Raw genomic sequence first — 12,771 nt, 5'->3', positions numbered from 1 at the left:
AGCACTCAATGTGTCATGATGGACAGAGTCATCCTTCAAGGCAAGAAGAGCTGGGTTCAAGTTTCATCTCTGATACATACTATGTAACTTTAGATAAGTTACTTTACCTGCTCCCCCATAGGTCTCTAAAATGCTGTTTCACAAATGTTAGCGGGTCTGTGTTGGTGAAGGAAGCTTCCTCAGCAAATGTCCTGCCCACTAATGAAATCAAAGGTCCTTACCTACCACCACTTCCCCCCCATCTGTAAAAAAAATAAAAAATAAAAAAGGCACTTAAAAAATGTGAGCTCTCATTGCTAAAAGACTGGATGAGTCAGTGACCTAGTCGTATACTTTTTTTTTTTAATTTAAAGGCAATCGGGATTAAGTGACTTGCCCAGGGTCACACAGCTAGTAAGTATCTGAGGTCATATTTGAACTCAAATTCTATTGACTTCAGGGTCAGTGCTCTATGCCACCTAGCTGCCCTCTTTCTTTTTTTTTTTTGGGGGGGGGATTAATCTGGGTTAAGTGACTTACCCAGAGTCACACAGCTAGCAAATACTTCTACAAACCCCAACATTTAGTCTTCAGGACCAGTAGGGCATGTTTGAATTAAAACAAATGAATGGGGGCAGCTAAGTGGCACAGTGGATAAAGCACCAGCCCTGGATTCAGGAGGACCTGAGTTCAAATCCGACCTCAGACACTTGACACTTACTAGCTGTGTGACCCTGGGCAAGTCACTTAACCCCCACTGCCCTGCAAAAAACAAACAAACAAACAAACAAAAAACAACAAATGAATGACCTTGATAGGACTCTAAGCCATAAATGTCTTAAACGATTTTCCTCCCAAGAGGTGCAGAGCAGTGTTCTAGATCCTAGGATTTAGAACTGAAGAGGACCTTGTAGATTATCTTTCCAACCCTATCATCTTAGAGGCAGTTCGGAGCAGTGCATCAGAGTGTTAGCCTAGGAAGCAGGAAGACCCCGGTTCAAATAGGACCCCAGACTCTGTCCAGATGTGTGATCCTGGGCAAGTAACATCATCTCAGGCTCAGTTTCTCTCATCTATAAAGTGGGAATAATAAATAACCCCTATCTCCTGTGTTCTTGTGAGATTACAAATCCAATCAAAATAGCAAATCAGTAATACAAATATAAAACAAAAATAAAGATGATATTTGTAAAGGGCTTTGCAAACCTTAGAATTCTGTCTAAATGCCAGCTATTTATTATGATTGGTCATCACTGTCGTCATCACCATCGCCGTCACCGTCAGGACAAAGGAGGGAACTGAAGCTGAGCGAGGGAAGGTGACATCTCAGAGGTCACACAGCCGGCTCAATCAGATTTTAGGCTTACCCAGATCTTTAGTTAGCTTTAGAAAAAAACTGCAAGGAGGATGGATGGTTTGTCCAGAAAACTCCCCTTCTTTTCTCCTTTCTGGAGTGGTCATTTCAAGGACCCAAAACCTAGGGAAGGACAGGGCTTTTTAAGCCTTCCAGCTAACTGTACCTGTTGGAACCTTGCTCAGCACCAGCACCAGCACCAGCACGGCATGTTCGAATTAAAACAAACAAACGGACGATCTTGACAGGACTCTAAGGCACAGATGGGAGACAGAGAGAGATGACGTGAATTGCCTTCTTTTGCACATGTGGGGCCCCATTCAAACTTGGGTCTCCCCGATTCCAAGGCTAATACTCTTACCCACGGCTCTGAGGACCCGAAACATAAGGAAGGACTAAGCAAGATAAAGATTCCCATTAGTAGACTTTTATTTTCAAGAGGTGGGGAGGAAAGCCCAGGAACGTTCCCAACAGGCAGAACTTTGTCCCTCCAGGCCTCTAGAGGATGATTGTCCCAGCTGCCCTCAGTTCTGGCCAGGGCACCTTTGGGCCAGAAGCTTCCTTTGTAGATGTCAAGTTCTGGGGCTCTCTTGCTTCTGGGAGAGCCACAAAAGCCTTAAGATATGGCATTGTCATTCCCCCTGCCCCCCAGATGTGGAGACAGAGCATCTGGCGTCAGAAGCCCTGGGTTTAAGTCCCATCTCAGATGCTTGTTACCTGAATGACCTTGTAAAGTCATTTGACCTCTCTAGGGCTTGGCTGCAAAACGAGAGAGTGACTCCGAGGTCCCTTAGGCTCTGACTAATACTTACAGCTAGTAAGTATCTGAGGTCATATTTGAACTCAAGTTCTAATGACTTCAGGGTCAGTGCTCTATCCATTATGCCACCCAGCTGATCTCTAAGGTCCCTGCCAACCCTGAATTAATCACTGTGACAGACGACCAAGGGTGAGGGATGGAAAGAGAGGAGAAAGGGCACAGGGGGGAGGAAAGATTCTAAATGAGTGAGTGGGACCCTGGGTTCTAAGAGCCCCCCAGACCCCGGTCCAGAGCCATCACTGGCATTCCCTGACCAGGATCAGGAGGCTCAATCCTTCTGCCTGCTGGCTCGGGCTGGTATGTGCAGGGCATGCTCGCCGGGGAGAGGCCCATGGAGAACAAGGAGGAGAACAAGAAGGCACACGCCCTCAGCAGCGGAATTGCATCCCTGGGGGGAAATACCAGTCTGGTAAGGTCTTAGGGTGGTTCTCCAGCTTCCCAGCGCCCCATCTGGGCAGAGAGGGATGGCAGTTCTCAAGGGAAGGCTGTTGTGTGGCCAGAATGAAGCCCAGGGCCAAGTCTCTGGGAGCCCGAGGAGGAGGGAGAGGGGAAGGAAGGAGGAGGAGGAGGAGGAGGAGAAGGGATTCTGGGAGAGTGGAGTAGAATGGGATAGGAGGGAGAGGGGGATAGAAGGCAGAGAGGGAGAGCCAAGGGAAAGGGTGTGGGAAGGAGAGGGGAGCTGACTGGGAACATTTGGAAAGCAGTGCGGGGAGAGGATGGGAAGGTATTGTACTGGTTCTGGAGCCAGAGGTTCTGAGTTCAGATCTTACGTCTGTCACTTCCTACTTGTATAGTCTTAGAAAGATATTTAACTACTCTGGGCCTCAGTTTCCTCTTCTGTAAAAAGAGGGCACTAGCTGAGATCAGGACTTCTTAAACTTTTTCCACTCACAACCCATTTTCTTTTTTTTTAATCTCTTTTTCAACTTAGAATTTTATTTTTCTGAATTACATGTAAAAACAAATTTTGACATAAATTTTTAAAAACTTTGTGTTCCGGGGCAGCTAGGTGGTGCAGTGGATAGAGTACCGACCCTGGAGTCAGGAGGACCTGAGTTCAAATCCGACCTCAGACACTTGACACTTACCAGCTGTGTGACCCTGGGCAAGTCACTTAACTCTAATTGCCTCACCAAAAAGCAAAAATAAATAAATAAATAAAATAAAAAACAAAACCAAACCTTTGTGTTCCAACTTCTCTTCCTCCCTCCCTCCCCAATCCCCTCTCCCCCAAGAACTCAAGCAATTCAATATAACTTATAACGACCCATTTCACCTGAGAAATTTGTACATGACCCTGGGTATGTAAGTATATAAAATAGGTATACATAACCTTTTACTGTTGCCAAATTTTTGCGATCCCCACATTGTTACTCAATCCCATATGGGGTCTTGACCCACAGTTTAAGAAGCTAGGAGCTAGATGACCTCTAAGGTCCCTCCCCATCCAATTCTAATCTATGAGCCTAAGAACCTGCTCAGTGTAATGCCCTGTGTTAGGTCTGGGAATCCAAAGATAAAAATGAGAAGTGGTCCTTGTCCTCAAGGAGCTTATAGTCTACTGACTATATTACTATATATAGACTGCAATGACGATGATGATGATGATAATAATAAATGACAATGATATAGGCAGCATTTGTATAGGGCTCTAAATCTTACAAAGCATTTTATATAGTATCTCATTTGGTCTTCACAACAACCCTGTGAGGTGCTGTTATTATCCCCATTTCACAGATGAGGGAATTGAGGGGGAGGGAGAGTAAGTGATTAGTTCATGGTCATAGAGCTAGTAGTGAGTGACTGAGGCAGGAGTCTAACTTCCACCTTCTTGACTCCAATGTCAGTCTTCTCTTCACCACATCTCCCAGCTGCCTCAGGTAAACAATCTGACTGGGGGAGAAAAGAGCAACCACAGAGAGAGGAAATGGGAGGAGAGGAAGGAATGGCTTCCCATGCAAGAGGTGACACATGAGTTGGGTCTGAAACTCAGCCTTCTACTAGGGGAAGAAGGCAATGACGGACAGAACTCCAGGCTTGGGCACTGGAGATGGAAGACCAGCCTGGTTAGAATGTGGCATCCATAAAGTCCATACAGGTAAACTGAGGCTCGAATCATCTTCCCATCAGAAACCAAGAGCAACAACAAAGGACCATGGATCCAGAGCTAGAAGCTGCCTCAGAGGCAGCTTAGTCCAAATCCCCTCGTTTTACAGACAAGGAAACTAAGGCCCAAGGATGTTAAGTGACTTGCCCAAAGTCACAAGCCGGTAGGTCCAGTCCTTTTCCCACAATAAATACTCTGGCAGTGAGCACAACTCCATGCCCAGGACAAAGAGCTGGAAGACACCCATCATCCATCCTCAAGGGGTCAGTAATGGCTCCAGGGGAAAGTTCACGACATACTCTATTGGAAATATTAAGGGTTTTATTCCAAAGCCCCAGAAACTCATTCCTCCCATCACAACCTGCTTTCCTGCCTGCTGGGTCCCCTCCCTCAAAGAAACCTTGAGTGACTCCATCCCCCCACCTTCCCTCTTTCCCAGCCTCCAGGGCTGCTCCAAGTGAAAACACCCCCCCCCCCCCACACACACACATCCTACCGGGGGAAACCCACAAAGAACTTGGCACCATGGAGGTAAAAAAAAAAAAAAAGAAAGAAAGAAAAAAAAGAAAAAACTTTCCAACCACCGAAGATTTCCTTTCTATTTTTACTTCAAAAGGTTAAATCTTGCAGCGGTAATTCCCAGGCTAACCCAAGAGAGATACCTGGTTTCACATCCACCAAGTCGGCCCGTCTCTTGTGATAAAAAGAAGCAAAGCTCCCTCTTGGATTTTTGTTGTCCATTCCTCATTCAGAGGCACAAAGGAGTGCTAACGATTGAGAAACTCCAGGGTTTTCAGGGTACAGACCCAGGCAGTATGACTGAGCCGTACAGTGTTGTTGGCCTTGGAGTCAAAAAGACCAAGTTCAGATCCAGAGTCAGACCTCGGACTAGCTAGCTTTGTGGACGAGTCAGGGAGAAGGAAACAAAACCGGGGAGAATCAAATACCAGACCCCTCTATGGTTTCCAACAATCTAGGGCATGGACCCACTTCAGTGTAATGGCAGGCATGGATGTCAGTGTGCTGCTGTGTAAATAAACCAGCCAAGCCATGGGTAAGTAATCTGTCTTGAGCTGTCCTCTGCATAGGTATTCAGAGGACCATCATTTGGATGGAGGGAAAAACAAGATGATACCACATCATTTCTACATTTGCACAAGAGCTATCTTGAAGGTCCCTCTCCAGAATCGAGAAGGACCCCCTTTTTTTTAACTGCTCTCCCCTGCATAAAAGAAAAAGGATGTTTCTAGCACTTTTAAGTTATCTATAAATATATTAGGATATATCATATTCTATTATATAGTCATGTAATATCCAGAGACTAAGTGTTGCCCAAAGGAGACCGTTTTAGGTCCCATTGGATGAGGAATTATTTCATTCCTTATATTTGGGTACCCAGTGCCTAGCAGAGTCGGCACTTAATAGATGTCAGATTTATTAACTGCCTAGACGACCGGGGCCCTTCTAACTCTGAGAATAGCCCTGAAAATCTATGCAACTCGACCCCAACAATCTGGTCTCTCTTTCCATTGCCCTGACGTGAAGATACACAGGCAGAGGGACAAGATGAAAAAAGCCCATTTTCTTGCCCACAGAATCCAAAGCCAACTCAGTCAGTAACGAGGCAACAAGGCAGCAAGGAGCACATGCTAGAGCTGGCTAGAGCTGGCGTTGCAGGATCTGGGTTCAAATCCTGAATCTGCCACTTCATTAGCTGTATGGCATTGCCTTGGACAAGTTATTTCATTCCCCTGGTCTCCCTTTCCTCTTTGGTAAATGAAGAGGTTTGGACTCTGAAGTCCTTTTTCTAGAGCTATGTTTCTACAAGTAACTTAACATCCCTGGGCCTCAGTTTCCTCATGTGTAAAATGAAGGGCTTGAATGGGGTAGCCTGGGAGTTCCCTTCTAGAACCAAAGCTATGATCCCTCTGTGGGTCTGTTTCTTCCTTTGTTTAAAAAAACAAAAGACAACTTCTGAGGTCTTGTCGAACTGTAAATCTCTAATCCTAAATCGGAGGGGGGGGGGGAGGGGGAAATGTGAAGACCGGAATCAAATCCCTTCCCAGGGGTGAGGACATCAATCTCCTCCTTGAGATTCTTAGGTTTCATTGAAGGAACTTCCCAGTTTTCTGCCCAGTTTCTTTCCTTGAGCCAAAAGGTAAATAAAATGACAACATTCTATGCTACCCACCCACAGGGGTGTACTTTTCTGAGAAAACAGAGGAGGCCACTAGCCTTGGGTTTACCTCTTCTTTGGCTCAACTGAAGCCCAACACCCAAGATCAGATTTAGCTGGTCTGGGGCAGGAGGGATAATTCCCGACAACGGGCTTGTGACCAGAACTCACCTGACCTCTCCCCCTAAGCCATGGCTGCTGCTGCTACTGCTGCTGCTCCCTCCTTCTCCTTCTCCTTCTCCTCAGCCGATGTGACTCATCAGCAGCTACCCCGGTGGCCTTTGGTGGCCAAAGTCCCCTCACAGCAGAGCACCCTCACTCCACCCACAGACTCATCCCCAGTGGCCACATCGGGACACCAGCAGGGTCATCACCTGAGGCCAAAGGGCGGTCTCAGAACTGAGGAGTCTGGCTGGGTGGGGACCAGGTATCTGATGGCAAATAAAAGTGAGCACCTGCAAGGGGATGCCCCTCCACCCTCTCCCCAAACAGAGCTGGAAGGGACATCTGGGCAACCCTCTCATTTTACAGATAAGGAAACTGAGGTCAAAGAGGCAAAAGTGATTTTGCCTAAGATTTATCAGCAGAGGCAATGCTCAAACCTCAATCTGGTGGCACCAAATAACTGGTATTAAGCTGCTATGAAAAAAAGTACCAACTCTGGAATCAGTAGCCCTGGGTTTAAACCCAGCTTCTGATGCTTCTTGTGTGACCTTGGACAAGTCATTTTATGACCTGTACCTTTCCCATCTATGAAAAGAGAGAGTTGCACAATCTTAGATAGTCCCTTCTAGTTGGAGATTTCTGATCCTATGACACAGATGCCACAAAATCCCACAATTTAGCCTCAGTTTCCTGCTCTGCTACTTCACTGTGTAGTTGTGAGGTTCAAAGAGATAATACATAGAAAGCACTTTGCAAACCTTTAGTAGTAGTAGTGGTAGTAGAAGTGGTGGTGGTAGTGGTGATAGCAGTGGTGGTAGTGGTGGTGGTGGTGGTAGTGGTAGTAGTGGCACTGGTGGTAGTAGTAGTGGTGGTAGTAAAGGAATGTGTGCTGTGGAGGGGGTGGCACTGACCCCCCTCCTCAGCCAACCAGCATTTATTAAGCTCCTGCTATGCTCTGGCACTGTAGTCCGACATTAGAGGCCAATCACAAGGCATTCCCCACAGCTGAGAATCATAAAAGCTCATGGGGCCTCGGAGGCAGATGGTCTGGTGCTACCTTAGCAGGAATTTCTCTACAAACAGTTCTTTTTTTGCTTAGGTTTTTTTTTTTTTTTAGATCTCTTTGGTAGGCTGGGAGAGCCTATGGCCCCTTCTTGGAATCCTGTTTTTAAATATATAAAACAAAATGCAGGCCATTGCAAAGGAAAAGAATAGCAAGAACGAAGATGTCACATTCACAGACCCCTTAGGACCCTTGATTTATAAGAACCCTTGACCTAGTCTTTTTCCTACGTCAGATGATGGAACCCTTTGGCAGGTTGGTGATGGAATCCACTTACAGAATCACGGGTTTAAATGCACAAAATAAACTAAACAGAATTACAAGTGAAACAAAAGACGAGTGAAAATAAATGCCTATTTCCCCCTATCCAAGTTCCTGGACACACTGAGATTTGTGCAGGGACCTCAACTTCAGGATCCCTTCTCTACATCATCCTTGACAACTCAAAGGCACGCTCGGTCCAGAAGACACTGGCGCTCGGGGGGCCAGGAAAGAAGGGCTACCTCCACTGTTCCCTCTCGAAAGTATCTCCCAAGAGTATGGAATTGCCCCTTGGCCATGTCTTGCCCACCCCCAACCAGCCAGGGTGGGGGGGTAATGCCAGCTCTAAGGGGATTGCCAAAGCGGGGGTGGTGGTGGGGGGTGTTCAGCCCCAGCTTAGCCGCCTCACCTGAGCGGGATCTTGATGGCCAGGTACCTGTCGATGGCCACAGCCAGCATGCTGAAGATGGAACTCTGGGTGAGCACCAGGACGAAGCAGGCGAGGAAGAGGCAGCTGTGGAAGTCGGTGCAGAAGCCCACGCTGATGGTGATGGCGAAGGGGATGGCCAGCAGCCCCACGGCGATGTCGGCCACGGCCAGGGACACCAGGAAGTAGTTGGTGGCCGTCTTCAGGGTGCTGTTGGTGGCCACGGCGCAGCACACCAGCACGTTGCCCGCGATGGAGAGCGCGGCGATGACCAGCTCCAGCACGATGTAGAGCATGTCCTGTGAGTCCAGAGGCATGGCATGGCCCGGGGGTGGGGGCGGGCTCCCCGACCCCTGGGGGGAGGCAGGGAGGGACGGCGGGGGGCGGGCGGGCGCTCCCAGCCCGGCCGGGAGGAGCCCCTGCTCCGGCGGGGCGGGCGGCAGCCCTCGATGGCTGGGGAGGGAATGCCTACGGGGGAGTCAGCCGGTGGGTTCCCGGGCGCTCTGCGGGCTCGTGGGAAAGTCGAGGGAGAAGCAGCCTCTGTCCGGTCAGCGCCCCCGGGGCCGGCGCGCCTGGGTCCTGGCCATGGCCCCACCTGCCCGTCCGCTCCGCGCTTCCCCCAAGAGGGGGTAGGGGTCCGCCCTTCGGTCCGGAGCCGGAGCCGGAGCCGGAGCCGGAGCCCGAACCCGAGCCGGAGTAGGAGCCGCTCTTCCTTCCCTCCCTCCAGTTAAGGCAGAGCCGCCCAACTAACTCCCAGGCTTAGCTCTGTCTCGGCAGATGCAGGCACATGGACCCAGCGGGCGGGACGCAGGAGGGGGAGGCAGAGCCCGAGACTTGCGATTGGACGAGCGGCCCGTCCCTCGCGTCAATTCCCCGCCGGAGCTCCGCCTCCTTACCGTAACCCCTAGAGGAGTGGCGAAATCACAAAGTGTCCGGACCTCTCTGAAGTCTCGGCTCCGTGCCAGGATTCAAAGCCTCAGTCAGTACTCCAGGGGACTCCCCGACCCGTGCGCGGACACCCCGAAGCTGAGCAAGGACCCCCCTCCCAAAGAAGAAGCCTCCGCCACCAAATCCCCCCAAATTCTCTGGTGTCATCGGGCAAGGCAATGGGCGTGCCCGAGAGGACGCCTCGCTCGCTGGCTCTTGGAGTTCACTTCTCAACGGAGCCGGGGCTGTGCAGAGGCACCGGACCCTGGCCCAGAGGTCCCTAGACTGCCGGCCCCTGCCAACCGCCAGCCTTCTCCTCCTCGGCGTTGGAAGCTGGTTGCCCCTGGAGATAAACTGAAGCCTCCCCAGGAAAAAAAGACTTTAGGGTCTTCAGGAGGAGCACCCGATCTGGATATGCGGCGAGGGAGATCGCCTTCCGCGAACCCCGCTGGAGCTCAGGAAAAGGCCGGAGCTGGGGCCCTGGGGCTCTAATCTACACCCGGCATCTCATAAGATTACCGATTTAGAGCTGCCTAAGGACCTTCTAGGTCACGGAGTCCACCCCCTTGGTTTTATAAAGAGAGGGAAACTGAGGCACAAAGAGGGGAATCGGACCGCGCAAAGTAACAGCTAATGCCAGGGATCCGAACCGTGGTCAGAGTCTTGGGAGGAGACTCTTGTATGTTTGCTGCCCCATCCACCATCTCGTCCCAGCCTGCCCGTTTCTGCTTCTGGTAATCTGTGGTCACGTTAACGAAAGGGGAGGGGTGGTTCGAGAAGGAAATATAAAGGGTGGGGTAAGGAGGACATGTTTCTGTGTGTGTGTCGCGGAGGGGGGGGGGGTTGATGGAGGGATTTAGAAGTGAATCAAAAACCCAGCCACAAAACCACTCTTTTGATTCAGACCCTGGGACATATAGAAGCCCTGTTCAATTTGCCATCTCCTGGCACCTGGCACCCTCCATCTCTCTGTAGACCACTGCTGTGCCCCCCTCCTTCCCCCCCCCCCCCAAAGATGACTTTGGAATGTTTGACAAGAAAAGCAAGAGGCAAGGTCGGCTGGCCTCTAGAGACCTTCAAAATGTCTCTTCCCTCTTTCTCCTTGGGATCCACCTCCCAGGCCATTCCACACACACCCCTTCACCCCATCACATACTTATATGCCCTGGGAGAGACAGTTACCTAAAGGGAGAGAACCCCGCATTCAGCTAGACTGATAAAGCACCACCTGCTTTACTCCCTGCCACAACTCACTTAAGTTCAACTAGCATTTTGTGAGTGGCTGTTTTGATCGAGGTGCTGGGGTTACAGGATAGACAAAAAAATAGTCCCTGCCTTCCTGGTGCTTACATTCTGTTGGGGAAACACGTACACAAATCAGTATATACAAAGTACATAAGAAGTAACTGCCGGGAGAATCAGGAAAGAGACAGACTTCAAGGGAGGCTTGGGAGCCAAGGGGTTCAGAAAACAGAGAGAGGAAGACCATTCCAGGATTCTGGCAGGGCCTTTGTAAAGGGACAGAGAAGGGGGACAGATTGGGCTGTATAGGAACAGGCCATTCTAGCTAGAACACAGAGCAGGGGAGTGACGTGATTAGGAATAGCAGTTTGGCAGCCAGGTGGAGGGTGGATTTCAGGAGGCAGAGGCTGGAATCAAGGAGACCAGATCAGGAGGCTTTTGCAATGTAGTCCAGGACAGAGATGACAAGGCCTTGAACCAGGGTGGTGGCTATTGGAGGGGAGGGAGGGGGACAGATGCTGGGGACATCGTTGAGGGAGAATCCATGTCTGTGGAAAACCTCATTTCTCTTAAAGTCAACACAGACTACCTGTGCGGGTTTGAGAAAGTTGTATAAACCTTCTAGACCACAGTTTCCTCTTTTGTAAAATAAAGGGGATAGACTCTAAAGTCCTTCTCCATCCTATATCCTTGATGTTCTTTGAATGCTCTTATGTAACCTGTGTATACATCAAATCTCTTGTCAAATCAATAGCACACAATAGAATTGGAACTCTTTAATAGATGCCTACTGACTGAGGAATGGTTCAACCACACAGGGTGGATGAATGTGATAGATCCATGGATGGGTCCATCCATCATTCAGTCCATGATGATGGACTAAAGGACTGTTGAGGGTGGGTAGGGACTTTCCCAATTCCTACCCAAGGTCATTCAGCTAGTTTGGTCGAAGAGCAGGGATCCAACCTAGACCTTCTGACCCCTGCTTGCTGATCTTTCTTCGTTGGCTTCTTTGGAGTGTGTCTAAGCCTGAAATTTGTGCGGACTTGTGGTAGAGCCTTCTGAGTTAGCATTCAGTCTGATCAGCCTTGACAAACATAATTGACTGAGAACTAGCCGAGATTCATCTAGTTTCATTCTTAGACCAATAAATGACCCAATGTTATATTCTGGCTTCTGATTGAATTATAACCCCCCCCCCCCAAAAAACAACAACAACAACAACAACAAAAAACAACTCTCCTTTTCTTGAGACTTCCAAGGTTTCCTCCTGATTTTCAGCTTGTTGTGCAAGTGAACCTCTCTGGAACTGTGAGAAACACTCTTCCCCAAAAGCAATCTCGTCTGTCTCTCTGTTCTCCTACCCCATATAAACCCTGTCTCCAGTTCCCATCCTTGGGTCCTTCTAGCACTTAGCGCTTGCTATAGTGGTATCATGAGTTATAACTCCTCTGCCCCGATTAAAGATCTTAATTTTGTTATATTGATTGTTTTATTAATTTTCAGGTTGACAACCTTAAACCTAATATAGTGATGTGATTGTGGTCCTTTTCAAATACAAAGGACAACAAACAAACAAAGAGCCTGAAAACCCTGGATTGAATTGTAAAGTGTTATGCAAATGTCAGCTATTATAAATTCAAGTCAACATTTATTAAACACCTCTTATGTGCCAGGCATTGTGCTGGACACAGAGAGCAACAAGACTAGAATAGCAATTGCCTATAATGAGCTAACATTTATTTTGTTTTGATAAATTCTATCAAATTTTAAGTGAAAAATCTGATAGTTTTGTATACCTCTTTTATTATTTAGTATATTCTTCCCTCTCCCTTCTCCAGTGGTCCATTCCTCGTAAAAGGAAATAAACAATAAGCAAAACCTACAACCAAACAAGACATCAGTGAAGTCTGATGGTATTTATGGAGTATTCCTATCTTGGCAAAGAGAAAGAAACATTTTCTCATCTCTTGAGATCAGGTTTAGTTATTATAATTACATAGTATTTAGTTTTATTTTTTGTTTTTTTCCATTGTTGCCATCACTTTACTCTGCATCAGTTCATACAAGTTTTCCAATGTGTCTTTGCATTCTTCATATTAATTGGTACTTTCAGCACATGAATACTCCATTACATGCATCTACTGTGATTGCTTAAAGCTGTTCCCCACTAGGCATCCATCAGAAAGCTCCAAATCTGTCATTTATCACATACTACTGAATGATAAGGGCTTTAATGTACATGCCAAC

The 12,771-nt window shown here is 48.2% G+C and overlaps 1 protein-coding gene across 1 annotated transcript in view; it reads right to left on the bottom strand.

Moving 5' to 3' along the window:
* The window catches only part of ADORA2B (adenosine A2b receptor), a 48,703-nt gene extending 39,473 nt beyond the window's left edge, over positions 1 to 9,230 (bottom strand). The window contains exon 1 of the mRNA XM_044002715.1: positions 8,335 to 9,230. Within this exon, the coding sequence (XP_043858650.1) occupies positions 8,335 to 8,669 (335 nt within the window). The 5' untranslated portion in view covers positions 8,670 to 9,230. The remainder of the gene's footprint in view (positions 1 to 8,334) is intronic.
* Between the last annotated feature and the right edge of the window lie 3,541 nt (positions 9,231 to 12,771).

The sequence above is a fragment of the Dromiciops gliroides genome, chromosome 4 (assembly GCF_019393635.1).
Source record: "Dromiciops gliroides isolate mDroGli1 chromosome 4, mDroGli1.pri, whole genome shotgun sequence".
Lineage (NCBI taxonomy): Eukaryota > Metazoa > Chordata > Mammalia > Microbiotheria > Microbiotheriidae > Dromiciops > Dromiciops gliroides.
Note: the sequence above shows the minus strand (reverse complement) of the source record. Positions and strands in the feature narration are given on the sequence as shown.